Source organism: Carcharodon carcharias, chromosome 9 (assembly GCF_017639515.1).
Source record: "Carcharodon carcharias isolate sCarCar2 chromosome 9, sCarCar2.pri, whole genome shotgun sequence".
Taxonomy (NCBI): domain Eukaryota; kingdom Metazoa; phylum Chordata; class Chondrichthyes; order Lamniformes; family Lamnidae; genus Carcharodon; species Carcharodon carcharias.
In genome coordinates this window covers 60,750,063-60,770,523 of record NC_054475.1, presented here as the reverse complement: position 1 = coordinate 60,770,523, position 20,461 = coordinate 60,750,063, and the positions used below count along the sequence as shown (strand labels likewise).

Here is a 20,461-nt window from a genome sequence, read left to right as displayed (position 1 = left end):
CATGGGATCTTGTACATCAAACTGAAATGGACCTCAGTTTAACAACTCATCTTAAAATGATATCACATTTGACAGCACAGCACACCCTCAGTGTGCAGTGCACTGCCAGCCTGGATTATCAACTCAAATCTCCAGTGGGGCCTGAGCTCATGATCTTCTGACTCAGAGGTGAGTGCGCTCCCACTGAGCCATGGTTCATGGACAGATTTGCATATTCTGAAGCCCTGCTTATACAAGGTGTGCAAACACAGTTGTAGATGCTAACTCTGTAGCTCTTTTGTGCACAGTAGGATGCCAAAAAGAGCACAAAAGATGAGTGATCAGTTAATGTGTTTGTGCTCTGTTGCCTAGGTTACCCGACCTACAAGGAGAAACTGAAGCTGCGGCCCGGGGGCCGTTACGAGGTGATCTATAACTATGTGCAGCGACCTTTCATCCACATGTCCTGGGAAAAGGAAGAGGGGAAGAGCCGGCATGTGGACTTCCAGTGTGTCAGGAGCAGGTCTGTCACCAACCTGGCCTCCCCTGCTGCTGATGTTCCACGGGACCATGACGTTACGCATCACCCGCAGGTGGACGAGCTCGACATCCTTGGCCCACCACAGGAGCAAGCTGTAGGTGACAGCGCCCAAGAGTGACAGAGACCCTGGGGCACAGATGTCACAAATAACATGTAACAAATGCCACAGGAAGACAGGGCTGGACGAACAGTGCTCCCTGCCCACCCTGTCACTGGAATAAATGAGGACTATGGTGGTCCATTGGTGACAGCACTATGACAGCAGCTGACGTGATGGCTGGGGTGTGACACCTGGCCCTTGTGTGCATGTTGTAGGCTGGTGTTGCATTGCAGGGACACAGAGTAGTGAACAGCAGTATTGAAGGCCTCTCCAGAAGAACTGAATCTTCCACTGGACCCCAACTTTTGGGTAGGATGGGAGATGAGTAATCAGGTGGGTGGGGGTGGGAAAATTTACATAAATGCAAACTCAGACACTTGATTTCTGTATAAACTTCAATGGCTTTGCTCTGATGGGAGGCAGTTGATGATGTAAAGTGGATGTATCACTCCCTGCATTGATATCACAGGTGCTAGTGAGTGTTTTGGTGGGGTGGGGGGCAGACCTTAGTGTGGCTGCATTCCTTACAGACTCCGATCACTGTACTGTAGGTACTTGTGGATCTGTCCTTATTCAAATCCATTTATTTTCTCAGTTATAGTGGGGACAACTTGAAGTACAAAATTGGAACCCAGTCTCCTCCCTGTGATGGTTTCCTTTGGGATGGTCACACGTTAAATTGGAATCTTGTGGAAGAAACATTTGGCCATTTGCTTTTGCACTTGGTACAAACTACTCTCAAAGTCCTGGAGCATACTCACTGTGGGATGACATGCACACATCACTAAAGGGTCTCACCCCCCAGCTTTTATTTCAGTAGAATGCTCCTGTCTGTGATCTCCACTCCTCTTGCCTATCTCAGGGAATGAGCAAAGGACCTGTGACACTGGGGACAGATAATCTGCTGCTGTCCTCCTGTTCACTCAATTATCTACCTTGCTCTGGGGTGTGGGTGTGCCACAGGCCCAGCTCAGTATCTTTCAAAGAGCCCAAGGCTGAGTATTTTTTTTTTAAATGGTGCAAAACTAAGAACAGTGTAGCTACATAAATCACTATAATATAATGCGTCAGGTACAAAACATAATCCAATGAGCTAATAGAATGTTAGTTTTTCCTTATAACTGGAGGTCTGGAATATAAAGGGAAAGATATGTTGCTACAGCTATACAAAACTCTGGGTAGACCATCTGAAGTCATGTGTAGAGTTCTGGCACCATTCCTTAGGAAGAGGGTATTGGCTTTGGAAGGAGTGCTGTGCAGATTCCCCAGCATATCACCAGGACTCCAAGCATTAGATTGAGGAAAGGTTACATAAACTAGGCTTGTATTTGCTGGAATATAGAAGGTTAAGAGGCGATTTAGTTGAGGCTTTCAGGAGATAAACTTTTCCCGATGGTAGGGGACCCCAGGACAAATCCCAAGCAGACCATTCAGAAGACGGTGGAACACTTCTTCATGTAAAGGAAGGAAGAAGTTTAAACCTCTCTCCCCAAAAAGCAGTAAGCTCTTAATTTAAAAAAAAGGAACCAAGGCAGTTAGATGGTGGGGGGTGGGGGTAGATATGAATTAGCCATTGAATGGTGGAACAGGCTTGAGGGGTTGAGTGGCCTCCTCCTATCTCTATGTTCTCCACCTTTCTCGTGCAGACTTAAGAGTTACAGTGGCAGTCTCGGCCATTACACTGGCTTTAATGTGCACAGAAATCAGTATCATAAATATCCATCATGGCATCAATTACTGGGGAAATGTACCCCAAAACAACCAAGTACAGGGCCATGCCCTGTGCCTGGTGATGTGAACCTCCACATTATGCAGCCAACTCGGTCCAGTCCTTAGCTGCTGGTGTGTGCTTTGACAGCTGGAAGCAGGGCCATGCTCAGGGAAATAAGTGAATCAGCGAGAGCTTTATAGCATTGGAAGTGGCCATTCAGCCTCAGGTGTATATAAACTAACACTCCCCATAGCCTTATATTAGTCCCACTCTCTCCATATCCCTATATCAATCCCAGACTCATCTCATTCCTCACTCTCTCCAATTGCCCTGGTATCAGTCCAAAAGTTATCTCACCCACTCTCCCATACCCGTGTCTGTACCAAACAAATCCCACTGCCCCTGCTCTCCTTTCAGCCCTCCATCTTTCTCTGCTTTGATATTTCCTTTAAGATACAATGGTCTTTGTCCAACAATTTAGTGTTATGATTGAACTGATGATTTGAGTCACTGACTCAACAAACTGTGGACATAGTCTTTCCCAACACACTAGCCAAACCCTTCATTTTTTTTCATTCTCTTAAATCTCTGCCCCTGTATCTCGAGTCCCTGGCATCATCTTGGGAAATCAGAAATGTTCGTTAAGAAACTGCACACAGTATTCCCAATTATGACCCATATTTGGTATAAATTCATCATTACTCCCTTCATATCAGACAGTTCGATAGGAAACAGCCTCCCAGATCCAGGCCACCATTAAGTGAACTTTCTTTGAAGCTTTTCCCTTTGGAATCTCTTTTCAGCTGAAGGGAGCCATAGGATCTGCTAGTCAAAATATTGCCTACTGGAGGTGACACAGATTCTGGCTCTTCCACATCTGGGACACATCTCTCTGCATATAACTTGTTCCTATTGAACTGTCTCCTATTTGAACAAGAGGTTTGTGGGTCAGGACCTATAAATGACATTTGGGACAGGGTCAACATTGCAACAAATCCAAGTGCTCTGACTGATTCCCACAAAATAGCAGCGTGCAGGTCTGAGGTATTTATAGTGAGTGGGGGCATCGATACAGCACAACAAAAGGGTCTGTATACAGCAACTTTTGAGATACCGAGTTCCCTAATCTCCAATATTGTGCTCATACTGTGAAATATTGCATTGAATTCTGTCAACTGAATATGGCTGTTTTACTCTGTCCCCAACCATCTGTTATAGAGGCTGATGAGAGAGCTGTCTCTGCCAGTTAATTCTGCTGTAAGATACAACCTCCACATGCCCAGGCAAGGGAAGGTAAAAACCAACCCAGGCTTTCCTCTGGCTCAGCTGTGCACGGGATAAAAGCAGAGCAGTGATGCCTTCCATGGTTGAATGCTCCACAAAGAGCTGGCATCTTCGGCTGGGGAGAGAAGGAAACCAATCTGCCCTTGAAGTAAATACTGAATCCAAAAGCAGACAGGTGGGGGGAAACATACAAAAGGTCTACCTATGTTTCAGCAAGTAGCCAATCTACAGACTGCCTAGGGAGACATGGTAACAATTAGGATTGCTTAATTTAAATGCAGGTTAGATTTCAGGAAGTAAATTTTTGGGATACAATATAGGAGTAATTGAGACATGACATGCAAGTGTAGCAGCTTGAGGAACAAGTGACTCAATCTAAAGTTTCCAAAATTCTTCATACTCGGGGTTCCTCACTTATGTAAGGGTTTGTAAAATAATTAACAGATTTAAAGCTGTGATTAGTCAATAAACTCCATTATCCTTGAATCATGCCAGGGTGGCAGAAGTTAAATTCAATGGACTCTGGTAATTTCTCTGTTTGATTTTACAAATTAAACAATGTTATAACACTGGGACGCAATGCCAGTTTTAGGGTGTGGTGTGGGCCCACAGAAACTATTCTGATGGACCTGCGGAGTCACGAATAAACTTCACTTGCCCATGTTTGATATCCGCACTCAGACGGGGCTAGAATGCATTCTGGGAAGATTGGAGTTTGAACCTTTCCGTATCTAACATGCATCACAGATGCTGCATATCTTCTCTCCAGCACCCCCTCACCACGATGAATCTCCAAACAAAGTCACTGATGTACAAAGCTTGCATTTGGGGGAGATGACAGTTAAACAGCACCTCCACGGAACAACCATTGCTTTTTGGAGCTTTCCTCGGGTTTTATGGCGGCAGTGAATTGCGCACAGCGGTTTTCACCATCCCAGATATGCTGTGCTCTATTCTTAAAGAATGAACTAGCAATTAAGATGCAGAAATGGATTATTTCCCATACCCACAGCTCCCCACCCACAGTAAGCAAATGAAACAGAAAACTCTATACAAAGTTTCAAGCAGACTCAGTGATGTTAAGTAAAAGGTTTTATAATACAGTTTTAAACAAAGTAAGTGGCCATCGTAAAAAGCAATACTGCAACTTACACAACACTTACGCCAGGACCTACGTGACACAGTCCTTCCTCAGATTGGACTCAGTCTTCCTGCCCACTGGCTTGTCTCGCTCCACCGGGAGGCTGCAGACCCTTGCCTTCCCTTTCTCATCATTTCTCTCATTTGGTACAGAGGCCAGGCCTGTCCACACACTCCTGCTCGTCCACACACTCCTACCCCCCACCCAATCCCAGCTACTGAGGCCAGGCTGGAGCATGATTGCTGCTTAACCCTAGACTAGAATTGCTGCTGGTCCAGTGTTGCTGACACTCCTGGACTACAGCACATCTGACACCTCCGCAAACAGACCATTTTTCACATGAGACTAGATCAGTGTTTGCAAGCTATTAGACCTTGGGGAAGGCAACACACGCTCAATCTCACAATCCTGACACATTAAAGATTGAGGGTAGGGAATTTCATCGCTAAGTTCAACCACAGTGCTGTGCAGTAAGCAGCTACTCCTTGCAAACACAAGATCACTGGCCCTCACAGACCCCCATCCATTACCATACAGTCAGCTTTAGTTTGGGGAGGGACTGAAACAGTGTTCATGATATGTACAAAACCCAGTGAGAGGTTGTGCGGCTCAGGCTAGTTGTTTGTCCCCATATATCAAAGAGGGAGAAATTTCCCTCAATGCCTTGTGTGACTTCCATCAGTGTGTCACTGAGAGGAGCCCCTCCTGTTATTTTGCAGCTTCATAGTCAGCTGTAGAATATGGCACAGGAAGATCTGAGTCTCAAAGGGTAACAGGGCACAAAATAGCAGAACCCAAACAGCATTCAAATTTGAAATTTGCTGTTCATCAGTTATGGCAATGAACTATCTGAACAATGAACTGTTGCTGAAGCAACAGTCACAACTGTGGTTGACTTCGTATTAACTCCATCTATGTACCTCAAACACTTCCTAGGGCCATCACTGCTACAGTTAGAATGTGGTTACAGGGAATAAACAGCTCACTAATCCCAGACCAACATCCCCTATTGTGCAGGAAGTGGGGAATCCCTACAAAGACTCAACGGTCAAGTCTTAAAACCTTGACCGTGACCAGTGCTGTAGCTCCACTGCTCTCAGTAACTAGGATTCACCACTCCGTTGCAGGAATCTCCAACTCTAACGGGAGAGGGGCAATAATAACCCCACCTAGCACCAGGCCAATATCCAGCTCACACAGTGACACTGACCAACGGGACACCCAGGGGAAGGAGTCATCCTGAAGGGGGACAACAGGCTACACTAACAAGGTTGAGGACAGAATGTCTTGTTGTATCACTTCCTCTCTGATTAAGGCCCTGACATAACATTCAACAATCACTTTCACTCAGAATAATGTACAAATTCCACCTATGGCCATTTGCTAGAGTCTGCATCAGTGGAACTCCTTTGGAAAGCTATAAGGAAGCAGCAAGTTTGTTTGCACAGCTGAAGTTCATTCTGACCCAGCATAAACAATCAGAACACTGAAGAACTAGACAGCAACTTATTGCCAGGCACAGTGTCAGAATTTCACACTAATCACCGGCTGGCAATTACCATAATATCTGGTCTATAAACAATAGCTTCGCAGATCTTTCACTTTAGCCCTCAGGGTGTTTACTGAAATGGCACCTGAAAATGCATGAGCATTCTACAAGCTAACGATGGATATACTGGATTTTACAGTAATACTGGACCAGGAAGTTCAACATGACGCAAGATAGAAAGGGGCAAATAAAGTGAAATAAATCGATAAAGGGGAAAATGAAGAGAGATTTTCTAGACAGATTATCTGGGGTATAAACTGCAGTTCCAACTGGCAGCTTGCTGTATGCCTTGCAGTTGGTGCACACACTACGTAATAATAGACCTCAGCTCTGGAAATAATAATTTTCAGCCAAGCCTGCAAGGGTCCAGGCCTGCTATCTCCCACCCTCATCCAGAGCAATGCAAATAGGGTCAACATCTTCCATACAAGCACAAACACACAACCGGTATTTACAAACAAGAATCATTACAAATGCTTCCCCTATAAAATAATAAAGCTGCATATAGTTAGAAATCAAGGTGAATCCAGCACAGAGCTCATTACGAACTCCATTCAATTAATAAATGCATCTAAATGCAGATAAAAACACATGATGAGAATAGTACCTTGGTGTTTGCAGAGTGCTAGACTGTGGACAATCATTAACAGAAATATTGAGAGCTGGCACTGCCAGTTTCAGCTCAGCTGTGGTACAGCTGCATTCAGGCAGATGTACACTAACCAGCTGTATTCAGGCAGATGTGCACTTACCAGCTGCATTCGGGTCGATGGACACTAACCAGCTGCATTTGGGCAGGCGTACAATGGTCAGCTGCCTCAACATTGGGCTGCATCCTGCACATCACTGTATGCATCATGAATCTGTCGTCACTGCCCTCAATACCATCATCTCTCGCTATGAGCAGGAACCACACAGCACTGAAAATTCACTGATAATCACTGCAAAATACTTTCTACACAGGCCCTTGTCATTTTCATGGGGGGGGGGTGGCGCGGGGTGTGGGGTGGGTGGGGGGAGAAAGGAGGGTGACATACCCTTGCCCCAGCTACCAGGGAGCACGCAGTGAAGGGAACACCATGTAGAGCCACAATGGATGCACTTGCTGGTAAAAGTTTGCTCTATCAGCCACTAGCAGCTGAACTGGACACAGCAGAATCAGGCAGGAGTAGCACCCAGCCTTTGACCGGCAGTGCATGTGAATGAAAGGCAGAGGCTCAGGAACTCCAGATGTGTGTCGCAGGAATCCCATCGAGTCCTCTGCTGCCAATGCTGCTGGTTCGGACATGTGCTGCCCGAGCTCCAGGGCTGCTTTGAGTCTAATATCAGCACCTGCCGCCCAGCGAGAGAGATTATAAGGGATATCTGGATATTAGGAATAAAATCTGAGTAATTTCTCAGTCCTTCACAACTGTCACTATCCTCGGCAGTAAGGCTCCACCAACGGACCAATCAAGTTGCTAAGAAAAATAGGCACTAAAGCAGTGACATTAGCCCCTGGGGTCAAAGTTCATCACTTCCCAGACTTCATGTAGGAAGGAATGGCTCCACGGGCGGTCAGTCCCTCAAATCGTTTATAGGTGTAGTTGATGAAAACCCAGTCCTTGTTTTTGTAGTCTGTCTCTGAGTGGTTACTCACTGCAACTGGAGAGAAGGAGAATGTGAGAAGCAACATAAAACACAGGAGGCAGCTTTGAGAACAGAGCAATAGATTGCTGCTTTATTTGTACAATCAGCAAGCTCCACCATTCACCCTCCTCTCCTTTCATAAAACTGCCCGGTCCCAATTAACTACAGCCCCAAACAGCAAGCTCCAGTTAACAGCACAACCCCATATAACGTGCTCCCATTTCTGCACATAAAAGCAGCTGCACCTTTCGGGACCTCCAACAGATTACCATGTGCAGTGTTGTCACTGGGTTTATTTGGTGTAAATACTTAACAGGGATAATTCATCAAGCCGATATAGTTAGGCAGATGCCGGGCAATTTCTGGACACGGTTAATTTTAGAGGGTGGACGCATTTGGGTACTTGCAGCACCACTAACCCAGCAGAGGTCAGCTTGCCCAGTATTGACTGTTTTAAACCTGACTTGAGCAGCTAAGCAAGGTCACCCATCAGGGGAGATGGTGTGAGATACTTGGAATTATTACTGCAGATAAATCTACCCACTGGAGAGTACTCCACACTCACCAACATTTTCCATAAACAGCTCCAAATGGAAGAACAGATTCTGTAATATTTCAGCTTGGTGCTCTTCACAGTTCAAGTGGTCATGGTGTGAAGGTTTTAGCCAGCGCTTTACACTCCGGTGTGAAGGTTTTAGCCAGCGCTTTACACTCCGGTGTGAAGGTTTTAGCCAGCGCTTTACACTCCGGTGTGAAGGTTTTAGCCAGCGCTTTACACTCCGGTGTGAAGGTTTTAGCCAGCGCTTTACACTCCGGTGTGAAGGTTTTAGCCAGCGCTTTACACTCCGGTGTGAAGGTTTTAGCCAGCGCTTTACACTCCGGTGTGAAGGTTTTAGCCAGCGCTTTACACTCCGGTGTGAAGGTTTTAGCCAGCGCTTTACACTCCGGTGTGAAGGTTTTAGCCAGCGCTTTACACTCCGGTGTGAAGGTTTTAGCCAGCGCTTTACACTCCGGTGTGAAGGTTTTAGCCAGCGCTTTACACTCCGGTGTGAAGGTTTTAGCCAGCGCTTTACACTCCGGTGTGAAGGTTTTAGCCAGCGCTTTACACTCCGGTGTGAAGGTTTTAGCCAGCGCTTTACACTCCGGTGTGAAGGTTTTAGCCAGCGCTTTACACTCCGGTGTGAAGGTTTTAGCCAGCGCTTTACACTCCGGTGTGAAGGTTTAGCCAGCGCTTTACACTCCGGTGTGAAGGTTTAGCCAGCGCTTTACACTCCGGTGTGAAGGTTTAGCCAGCGCTTTACACTCCGGTGTGAAGGTTTAGCCAGCGCTTTACACTCCGGTGTGAAGGTTTAGCCAGCGCTTTACACTCCGGTGTGAAGGTTTAGCCAGCGCTTTACACTCCGGTGTGAAGGTTTAGCCAGCGCTTTACAATCCGGTGTGAAGGTTTAGCCAGCGCTTTACACTCCGGTGTGAAGGTTTAGCCAGCGCTTTACACTCCGGTGTGAAGATTTAGCCAGCGGTTTACACTCCAGTGTGAAGATTTAGCCAGCGGTTTACACTCCAGTGTGAAGATTTAGCCAGCGGTTCACACTTCTGCGTGAAGATTTAGCCAGTGGCTCACACTCCAGTGTGAAGATTTAGCCAGTGGTTTACACTCCAGTGTGAAGATTTAGCCAGTGGTTTACACTCCAGTGTGAAGATTTAGCCAGTGGTTTACACTCCAGTGTGAAGATTTAGCCAGTGGTTTACACTCCAGTGTGAAGATTTAGCCAGTGGTTTACACTCCAGTGTGAAGATTTAGCCAGTGGTTTACACTCCAGTGTGAAGATTTAGCCAGTGGTTTACACTCCAGTGTGAAGATTTAGCCAGTGGTTTACACTCCAGTGTGAAGATTTAGCCAGTGGTTTACACTCCAGTGTGAAGATTTAGCCAGTGGTTTACACTCCAGTGTGAAGATTTAGCCAGTGATTTACACTCCAGTGTGAAGATTTAGACTCCAGTGTGAAGATTTAGCCAGTGATTTACACTCCAGTGTGAAGATTTAGCCAGTGATTTACACTCCAGTGTGAAGATTTAGCCAGTGATTTACACTCCAGTGTGAAGATTTAGCCAGTGATTTACACTCCAGTGTGAAGATTTAGCCAGTGATTTACACTCCAGTGTGAAGATTTAGCCAGTGATTTACACTCCAGTGTGAAGATTTAGCCAGTGATTTACACTCCGTGTGTGAAGATTTAGCCAGTGATTTACACTCCCTGTGTGAAGATTTAGCCAGTGATTTACACTTTGGTGTGAAGATTTAGCCAGTGATTTACACTCCAGTGTGAAGATTTAGCCAGTGATTTACACTCCAGTGTGAAGATTTAGCCAGTGATTTACACTCCGTGTGTGAAGATTTAGCCAGTGATTTACACTCCCTGTGTGAAGATTTAGCCAGTGATTTACACTTTGGTGTGAAGATTTAGCCAGTGGTTTACACCCTCGGAATCCCAGTGACAACACTGATTAGACAAAGAACCAAACTGTAAGTTACAAAACCATTAGCTGACAGAGGTTAGTTGCATTTAAATATACCACCTCCACTGTTAACTGGCTGTTACTTACGCATGGAGAGGTTAGAAGCAATTGAAAACAAGGTAGCACCAGAAATGTACTGAGTTAGAAGAACATACTTTGGCACCAGATGACACTGGTGGCATTCGCGCTGGCCCCCATACGTTACGAGTGGTCATTCAATGACCTCCTTGTTTCTCCTTGCAGAATGCATAATATTTCTAAACCAAAGGGCTTGGGCGGGCCAGTGCCGCCTAACTGATGCCCCTCCCCCCACCATCACAGGGACAGTCTGCCCATCTTTCCTCCCTGAATATTACCTATTGGACCAGGTGCCATTCCAGAGGAGGCGGCCAGCATGCAGCAGTGCTGCATTCCAGCAGATCACTCCTCCCAGTGCACCAGCACTGCCATGAGTTTGGCGTCCCTCTCTAGTCTCCAAATCATTGAATGAGATTTGCCCCTCCATCTGGGACTTTCCAGCCACTGGTCGGAGGTCTGACTATTGTAAATGTGCTGAATGCTGCCCCATGGCACAGTTTATTAACAGCAGTGAGTAGAGTGGGGGCTGCTCCCAGGTTTGACCCCCAGCCTCTGGAGGGTAATTGGTTCTCGCAATCAAGGTAATACAATTGGTCTCATGCTTGGTAAAAGGAGTGGGTAATATTAACTCATTAAGGCATTGGCCTGCAAGACTGAGCAATCATATTCAGTAAAGGAGTGGAGCCGAGGGGAGCAAGAGCAGCGAGGGCGTTTTAGACACTAAAGCGATTGCTTAATTCAAGGGAACTGGACTCAGAAGATACCCTGGGCATCAAGGGATCACCAAGTGGAAAGGTCACAGTGGGGTGTGCTTTAAAACATACCAACGGAGGGGAGAGGGAACAGCCCCACAATAAATAGAATTGTTAAGTTCAAAGGTCAGCAGGTCTTTCCTATACCTTGGAGACCAGAGAAACAACGAGGTTATAAAATGGCTGCCCCACATGAAGCCAACTGTGCGGTAAAGTATAGGACCACGAGATTTTAGTAAGGGTTGAGGGGAATAAAATGCTGGTTACCTGTCTTAGAGGACAGACACTTCTTACCACTACTTTCTAGCCCTGCCTGTGACACTCCTGGAGAAGAATAGCAGAAAGCACTGCGTCATATTCGAACACATCAGCTTCATGTAAACACAGCAATTCAGTGTGGGACATCAGGATGGGCACAGCAAGTACAACACCATTTACTGCAGCAGCAGGAGGACTGTCAGACTACACAGTCCCTCCTTCCATCAGGTACAGATTTCACTCCACACACCATTACTGAAGGCATCGATGGAGTAACAATGTTTTAATTAACGCTCAAACACATTACCTGAAAGGGCTGTGGGATCAGATTCAATACAAACTTTCAAAAAGGATTTGGATAAATATTTGAAGTGGAAAAATACACTGGGTTTATGGGGATAGACACATGATGGGCCAAATGGCCATCTATTACACTCTACAATTCTAACAAAATGGGGTTAGAAGGGGCACTCTGATTGCTCCCACAGGTACATGGGAAATTGATTTTAGTGTTTACAAGTGGACAGCTTCTGTTGTCCCAACACTCCCTCTCTTCACCATGCTCCATTGTCGCAGGCACTGTCTGGGATAGTGGCTCTCAGCACTGGGTACCTGGAACTAGGCAGCACGGAATGAGAAAACATCAGAACTGATGACTCCATCAGAGCAGTAGAAATGCTACCTCAGGACAGCTGCATTAAATTGTTTTTTTATATTCGTCCATGGGATATGGTTATTACTGGCTAGGCCAGCATTTATTTCCCACCTGTAACTGCCCTTGTTCAGAGGGCATTTAAGAGTCAAGCACATTGCTATGGGTCTGGAGTCACATATAGGCCAGACCAGGTAAGGACGGCAGATTTCCTTCCCTAAAGGACATTAGTGAACCAGATGGGTTTTTACAACAATCAGCAATGGTCATCATCGGGCTTTTAATTACAGGTTTTTTATAGGATTCAAATTTCTGCCATGGAGGGATTTGAATCTGGGGTCCCCAGATCATTACTCTGGGTCTCTGGAATACTAGTCCAGTGACAATACCACTATGCCACCGCCTTTAGACTCAAGAGACATGCTACCTCCTCCAGCCCCTCCTTGTGTGCACTATCAGGTCGTTGCACCCCAGTAGCACACATTACTTTAGTTTGAACCCCTCAGCCTGGGGGAGGAGAGTGGGGAGTGGGGGGGGGCGTTGGGTGTCAGTCAGGCTGGGGACAGGGAGTGGGGAGGTGTTAAGGCGACAGGCTGGGATCGAGGATGAGATCAGAAGTCAGCCTGGGTCCCCGCTCCAGAGTCACTATACAACAGCCCTGACTAGAAATGTACCTGTGAGAGGCGATTAGAATCAGCCTCAGCTGACTTCACAGGGATAGTTGGACACAGAGCCAAACATCAAAAAGCTGTTCAAAGGGATTCGCACTGACATACCTTGGCTGTGTAATGTGTATCTAACACATCATCTACCAGAAATAAGTAATCTGTAACAAACACTTCTAATAAGGTTCTGGTAAGGCACGGGCCTACAGTTCCAAAGATTCAGCATTGATCTTCTGATCATTAACTAAATCCCTCCCTGAAGCTACACAGTGGTCTTACCTGGTTGCAAGATGTCCGAATCGGGAAATTCATCAAAGTTTGACGTATCATCAATACTCTTTATTTCAATGCAGATAGCTGCTGGTCTCTCCCTGTCAGGCAAGAGATTGCATTAGAAACTGGGAAATGCTGAAAAAAAATGGAGACAGAGGTAGCAGGAATCATGGAGAAAACAGAACATTAAGCTTCACTGGGGATGTGGCAGCTTCATCATACAGGCACAGAGAAGACCAGCAGCCTGCAGGGATCAGTGTATCATACCCCATTCACCAGCAGTCTGCAGGAATCAATATATCAGCTGAGCTAGCTGAAGTGAACTGGGAAACTAGGCTATAGGATAGATCAATAGAAAAGCAGTTGAAAACATTTAAGGGGATACTTCAGGGTATTTAGAACAAGTACATTCCTACTATAAAGAAAACTTCTAAGGGGGAGGACCCACCATCCACGATTAAGGAAAACACCAAACTTAAGGAAAAAGCATAAACTCCGCAAAGATGAGTGGCAGGACAGATGACTGAACAGAATATAAAGAATGGCAGAGAATGACTAAAACATTAACCAGGAGAAAGAAATTAGTGTGAGAGGGGGCTAGCTAGAAATGTAAAAATGGATAGCAAGAATTTCTACAGGTATTTAAAAAAGGAAAAAAGTAAAGTGAGTGTTGGTCCTCTAGAGAGTGACAGTGGGGAGTTAATAGTAGATAATAAGGAAATGAGGGAAGAAATGAACAAATATTTTGCTTGTGTGTTCACTATAGTGGATACAAAAAACATTCCAGTATTAGCTGCAAATCAGGAGGTGAACGGGAGAAAGGAACTCGGTGAAATTGAAATCACTAGGGAAATGGTACTGAGCAAATTGATGGTGCTGCAGGCTGGCAAGTCTCTGGGTCCCGAAGGACTACATCCTAGGGTCTTAAAAGAGGCGGCTAATGAGGTAGTCGATGTGCTGGTGTTAATTTTCTAAAATTCGCTAGATTTTGGAAAGGTTCCATCAGCTTGGAAAGTAGCAAATATAATCCCTCTATTCAAGAATAGAGGGAGGCAGAAAACAGGAAACTATAGGCCAGTTAGTTTGATGTCTGTCGTGGGGAAGGTGTTAGATTGATCATTAAGGAGGTTATAGCTGGACACTTAGAAAAGCCAGCATGGTTTTGTGAAAGGAAAATCACGTTTAACCAATTTATTGGAGTTTTTTTGAAGGAGTAACATGCACAGTGGATAAGGGGGAGCCTGTAGATGTACTGTACTTGGATTTCCAGAAAGCATTTGAGTAGGTGCCACACCAAAAGAAAATAAAAGCGCATGGCGTAGGGGGTAACATATTAGCACGGATAGAAGATTGGCTGGCTGGCAGAGAGCAGGGAGTATGCATAAATGGGTCTTTTTCGGATTCACTGGTGTGACGAGTGGAGACCCACAGGGGTCTGTACTGGGGCCTTAACTTTTTACAGTCTATATCAATTACTTAGATGAGAGGAGTGAAGACATGATAGTTAAATTTGCAGATTACAAAGAAAGGTAGGAAAGTATGTTGTGTGGAGGACATGAGGAGGTTGCAGATGGATATAGATAGGTAGAGTGAGTGGGCAAAGATCTGGCAAATGGAGTTTAATGTGGGAAAATGTGAAGTTGTTCACTTTGGCAGGAAGAATAAAAAAATCACAGCATTTCTTAAATGGAGAACGGCTGCATAATTCTGAGCTGCAGAGGGCTCAAGGTGTTCCAGTACATGAGTCACAAAAGGTTATATGCAGGTACAGCAAGTAATTAAGAAGGCTAATGGAATGCTATCCTTTATTACAAGAGGGATTGAACATAAAAGTAAGGATGTTATGCTTCAGTTATACAGGGCATTGGTGAGTCCTCACCTCGAATAATGTGTGCAGTTTTGGTTTCCTTATTTAAGGAAGGATGTAAATGCATTGGAGGCAGATCAAGAGGAGGTTTACTAGATTGATATCTGGAATGAGTGGGTTGTCTTATGAGGAAAGTTTGGACAGACTGGGCTTGTTTCCACTGGAGTTTAGAAGAGTGACGGGTGATTTGATTGAAGTATATAAGATCCTGAATGTCCTTGACGAAGGTGGACGTCAAAAGGATGTTTCCTCTTGTTGGTGAGTCCAGAACTAGGGGGCACTGTTTTAAAATTAGGGGGCAACCTTTTAGGACAGAGATGAGGAGAAATTTTTTCTCAGAGGGTTGTGTGATTTTGGAATTCTCTGCTTCAGAAGGTGGTGGAGGCGGGGTCATTGAATATTTTTAAGGTAGAGGTAGGTTGATTCCCTTGCCTAACAAGAATCTAAGGTTATTGGGGTCAGATGGGAATGTGGAAATTGAAACACAAGATTGTCAGCCATGACCTTATTGAATGGTGGAGCAAGCTCGGTGGGAGGGGGGCGCAAAATGGTCTACTCGTATGCCTATTTCTTATGTTCTTATATCATACCCCATACACCAGCAGTCTACAGAGATCAGTGTATCATACCCCATACACCAGCAGTCTACAAAGATCAGTGTTGCATACCCCATACACCAGCAGTCTACAGGGATCAGTGCTTCATACCCCATACACCAGCGGTCTACAAAGATCAGTGTTTCATACCCCATACACCAGCAGTCTACAGGGATCAGTGTTTCATACCTCATACACCAGCAGTCTACAGAGATCAGTGTTGCATACCCCATACACCAGCAGTCTACGGGGATAAGTGTATCATACCCCATACACCAGCAGTCTACAAAGATCAGTGTTGCATACCCCATACACCAACAGTCTACAGGGATCAGTGTTTCATACCCCATACATCAGCAGTCTACAGGGATCAGTGCTTCATACCCCATACACCAGCAGTCTACAGAGATCAGTGTATCATACCGCATACACCAACAGTCTACAGGGATCAGTGTATCATACCCCATACACCAGCAATCTACAGGGATCAGTGTATCATACCCCATACACCAGCAGTCTACAGGGACTAGTGTTTCATACCCCAAACACCAGCAGTCTGCAGGGATCAGTGTTTCATACCCCATACACCAGCAATCTACAGGGATCAGTGTATCATACCCCATACACCAGCAGTCTACAAGCTTCAGTGTATCATACCCCATACACCAGCAGACTGCAGGGATCAATCAGTGTTTCATACCCCATACACCAGCAGTCTACAGGGATCAATGTTTCATACCCCATACACAGCAGCCCCTGGTTGGGGGGAGGGCACTGTGCAAGGAGGAAGCCAGATGCTTCTCCAGAATGGGGACAGTCAGCGGGAGGAAAGCCACAGACAAATAAGTCTCTGCAGTAAAGCGGGTAAGGTCTGCACACTCCCAGTACATGTCTGAAGGACCAAAACACTGCTCTAACAGGCAGGCAGCTCCACATCTGGATCTTGCCAGGTGAATTTTTCTCCTACCTGATGTGCTCCCAGTCAACACATTCAAAGAACAAATTGCTCTTCACATCTTCCACTCCATTGGCCCCGATTCTCGTCTCCGATTCACAGCAGAACCTAAAGGATCATAGATTACAGCAGAGTGAGAGCAGATACACAAACACAACCCACATCAGGCTCCTTGAATAGGGTCACAGTCACACAAACCACTCAGGACAGTGGGGGGGTGGGGTGGCGGGTGTGTGTGTGTGTGTGTGTCTGGGTGTGCGCGTGTGTGTGCTGCAGGAGTAGCTGAGTTGGCAGAGGGGGTGGGGGAAAGAGAGGCATGGACATCACATTCCAGTAAACTCAATCTCTTAGCAGTGGCAACTCTTGCTGGGGGTCATATCCACAGGCAACAGCACCCATTCTTTATTTCACTCAAGTGGCCATTTATCATGTAAGTCAATACAAACTACAAGAGGCATCAGAGCCTGGTATTCACCTGACATACCACACACATGCTTTGTCCAGCAGGGGTCATCAGGTAGTGATCAGGACTGGAGACCCTGACGAAGCCAAACCCAGGTTCACTGAGACTAACTATGGTGACATTAAAGCTAGAGGCTAGGCAATATCAGAATAAAACTGCAATCTGAGGCTGATACCAATGGTTCCCACATCGGGACTGTGCGTTCTACCAAAGAATCAAGGGTGACTTAATTGAAACCGAAACTCAGCAAAGGGAAGCTGGTAATGAAAACAAGGTGGTGAGCCCAGTTATACCTGACACGGCATCAGATAGTAATAGACAGCTTTGAGGATACTTCTGACCACTGTATGACAATTTTAGTTACTCTGCCCCAGGGCAGGTACAGCATGGGGTTAAATAGAGAGTAAAGCTCCTTCTACACTGTTGCAGGTGCGGGAGCAGTCAGAAAGAAGTGCAATGTTATTTTCTATACTTTTTACCTCAGAATCAAGTCCTTGGCTTTCTCTGAAATGGGAACCTCTGGTGGGAATGTGAGGGTCTCCCTCCAGTTCATCACTTTCTTGTATGTCTCCTGAGGGGTCTCTGAACAGAAAGGTGGGTAGCCTGAAAAATAAGCAGAATTTAAGGCAGGACCTTGTTGATAGGATGAAACAAGTTCATAAGTAGTGTGCAACTTGCAGGATGTGTACAGTGACCACACTGACCACTCCAGGGTGACCCTGTGTTATTTTTCCCCCAAGCAAAAGGGACACACTTAGTCTCAGACTCCTGAGGCAGCAGGCTCTGCAGTATACCAGGCATACCAAAAAAACCCCATACACCAGCAGTCTACAGAGATCAGTGTATCATACCCCATACACCAGCAGTCTACAGGGATCAGTGCTTCATACCCCATACACCAGCGGTCTACAAAGATCAGTGTTTCATACCCCATACACCAGCAGTCTACAGGGATCAGTGTTTCATACCTCATACACCAGCAGTCTACAGAGATCAGTGTTGCATACCCCATACACCAGCAGTCTACGGGGATAAGTGTATCATACCCCATACACCAGCAGTCTACAAAGGCAGCAGGACCTGTTCAAAGGGAAGTTGCAATACACATGCACACGCTGCACCAGTGGAACACCACCTGGAAGCTCACCTCCAAGCCACTCACCATCCTGACTTGCTGCTCTTTCAGTGTCGCTGGATCAAAATTCTGGAAATCCCTCCCTAGCAGCACTGTGGGTGTACCTACACCACATGGACTGCAGCAGTTCAAGAAGGCAGCTCACCACCACCTTCTGAAGGGCAATTAGGGATGGGCAATAAATGCTGGCCTGGCCAGCAATGCCCACATCCCATGAATGAATAAAAAAAATTCACCACTCACTTGTACTGCCCGCCCACTGACCCACTGCGTGCCCATAATGCCCACCCATTATTCCACCGCGCACCGGTACTGCACCTGCCGGCCCCTCACCGCACGCCTGCCACCTCATGCCCGTACTGCAAGTGCAACTGCCACTGCACCCACACCCGCCACCATGTGCCCTTACTGCACCCACACCCACCACCATGCACCTGTACTGCACCCATGCCCACCACCATGCACCTGTACTGCACCCACGCCCAGCATCATGCACCTGTACTGCACCATCTGCTGCCATGCACCTGTACTGCACCCACACCTACCACCATGCACCTGTACTGCTCCCACACCCACCACCATGCACCTGTACTGCACCCACACCCGCCACCACGCACCTGTACTGCACCCACGTCTGCCACCATGCACCTGTACTGCACCCACGCCCACCACCACGCACCTGTACTGCACCCACACCCACCACACACCTGTACTGCACCCACACCCACCACGCACCTGTACTGCGCCCACACCCACCACCACGCACCTGTACTGCACCCACACCCACCACCACGCACCTGTACTGCACCCACACCCACCACCATGCACCTGTGCTGCACCACCTGCCACCATGCACCTGTACTGCACCCACGCCCGCCACCATGCACCTGTACTGCACCCACGCCCACCACCATGCACCTGTACTGCACCCACACCCACCACCATGCATCTATACTGCACCCACACCCACCACCATGCATCTGAAAAGGAAAGAATTTCTCTTTTTTTGCCAGACCTGTAGACAGGAGCACCCTTACCGATCAGCATTTCATACATAATGACCCCAAGTGACCACCAGTCGCAAAGTTTGTTGTAACCGGTCTGCATGAACACCTCAGGTGCTATGTAATCTGGAGTCCCCACGGTAGAAAAGGCCTGAAGGTAAGGATGAGAAATAAGACAGATCCATTAGGGAATAAAGGATTGGAATTAAAAACATCCATTAGCTTCATATTAATGTGTGTCTGCCACTTATCATGCAACTTGGGCTAAGTTTCACAAGTTCCAGGGACACACATGGATGTGGGAGTGCTGACAAAAGGTCTGACAAGTTGTTTCATCTGCACCCTTGTGTCAGTCCATAAATTATAATGAAACTCTGCCACTTGACATCATTCCCCTAACCCCCTACAAAGCCTGATGGTTGACAAACAATAGAACATATCACAGGCCAACAAGTCAGTAAACTACCATTCCCTCCAAACTGGCCTCCCTCTCACACCGTAGGAACATGCCAAACAAATTCAGGTGGCTTTCAGCACTGACGTGGCAAAGGCATTGTCCTTCGCGGGTTAAAAATCTCCGTAACACATCAAGCTCATCTGTTGTACAGTCAGGACTCTCAGGTCACTGACTTTAAACCAAAACTAATGGCAACAAAGCATTTTTCCCCAGTCAAAAAAAAGTTAAAGTTCTCACAAAGTGGTTCCAATGATAAGAACATCATTCATGAAACTTTAAAGCAGAACCTGTGGGCAAACTCCCAGCAATTCAAACACAACAGCTGCAACAAGCACTCAAATCAAATTTTCCAGTTATTTTTGTTTTTGTTTCAGTTTTCCAACATCCGCAGTTTTTTTGCTTTTAGCACTCAAATAGAATTCAGGCTGAAGCTTGGGCTAAGTCATTGCAAGGTGTGATTAACTAATTGGTAACCTGGGGATTTGGGATTAACTAACTGGGTGAACAAGCAGGTTCAATAACTCTGGGGGTTTATACTAGTTGGGGAAAGATTAGATGCAGCACAAGTGACCTGCCTCATGATTTTTCTGTTCAGCACTCTGCCCTCGGAGCCAGTGAGTGAGACAATACTGAAGATGTGGAGAGGATGAAGAACAAAGTTTAGGGTTTTAAAGCTTACAGTACAGATTGAACTGATATCACCTAGGATTCCATGTGGAATAGACTGACACAGATTGAGGCTTTTATTAAGTTGTACCATCTGCCCACATACTGACCAGCACCATTTTAACTGCCATTTTCATTCCTCGGAGACATAAGGATGCACTCTGGGGATGAAGGTGCAGCCCTCGGCCA

At 46.3% G+C, this 20,461-nt stretch overlaps 2 protein-coding genes across 11 annotated transcripts in view; one reads left to right on the top strand and one right to left on the bottom strand.

Moving 5' to 3' along the window:
* LOC121282158 (BTB/POZ domain-containing protein 10-like) overlaps positions 1–4,101 on the top strand; it is a 218,055-nt gene extending 213,954 nt beyond the window's left edge. For all 7 annotated transcript variants that reach the window (XM_041195680.1, XM_041195686.1, XM_041195684.1 and 4 more), the window contains one exon: positions 352–4,101. In XM_041195680.1, the coding sequence (XP_041051614.1) occupies positions 352–638 (287 nt within the window). In that variant the 3' untranslated portion in view covers positions 639–4,101. The remainder of the gene's footprint in view (positions 1–351) is intronic.
* A 593-nt stretch (positions 4,102–4,694) lies between these two features.
* The window catches only part of LOC121281931 (serine/threonine-protein kinase 38), an 86,573-nt gene continuing 70,806 nt past the window's right edge, over positions 4,695–20,461 (bottom strand). For 3 of the 4 annotated variants that reach the window (XM_041195156.1, XM_041195157.1, XM_041195158.1), the window contains 6 exons: positions 19,183–19,300; positions 17,490–17,613; positions 16,560–16,655; positions 13,136–13,227; positions 11,549–11,605; positions 4,695–7,949 (listed from right to left, as the gene is read on the bottom strand). In XM_041195156.1, coding sequence (XP_041051090.1) covers positions 7,819–7,949; positions 11,549–11,605; positions 13,136–13,227; positions 16,560–16,655; positions 17,490–17,613; positions 19,183–19,300 — 618 coding nt within the window. In that variant the 3' untranslated portion in view covers positions 4,695–7,818. The remainder of the gene's footprint in view (positions 7,950–11,548; positions 11,606–13,135; positions 13,228–16,559; positions 16,656–17,489; positions 17,614–19,182; positions 19,301–20,461) is intronic. The other variant, XM_041195159.1, reaches the window with a different exon arrangement.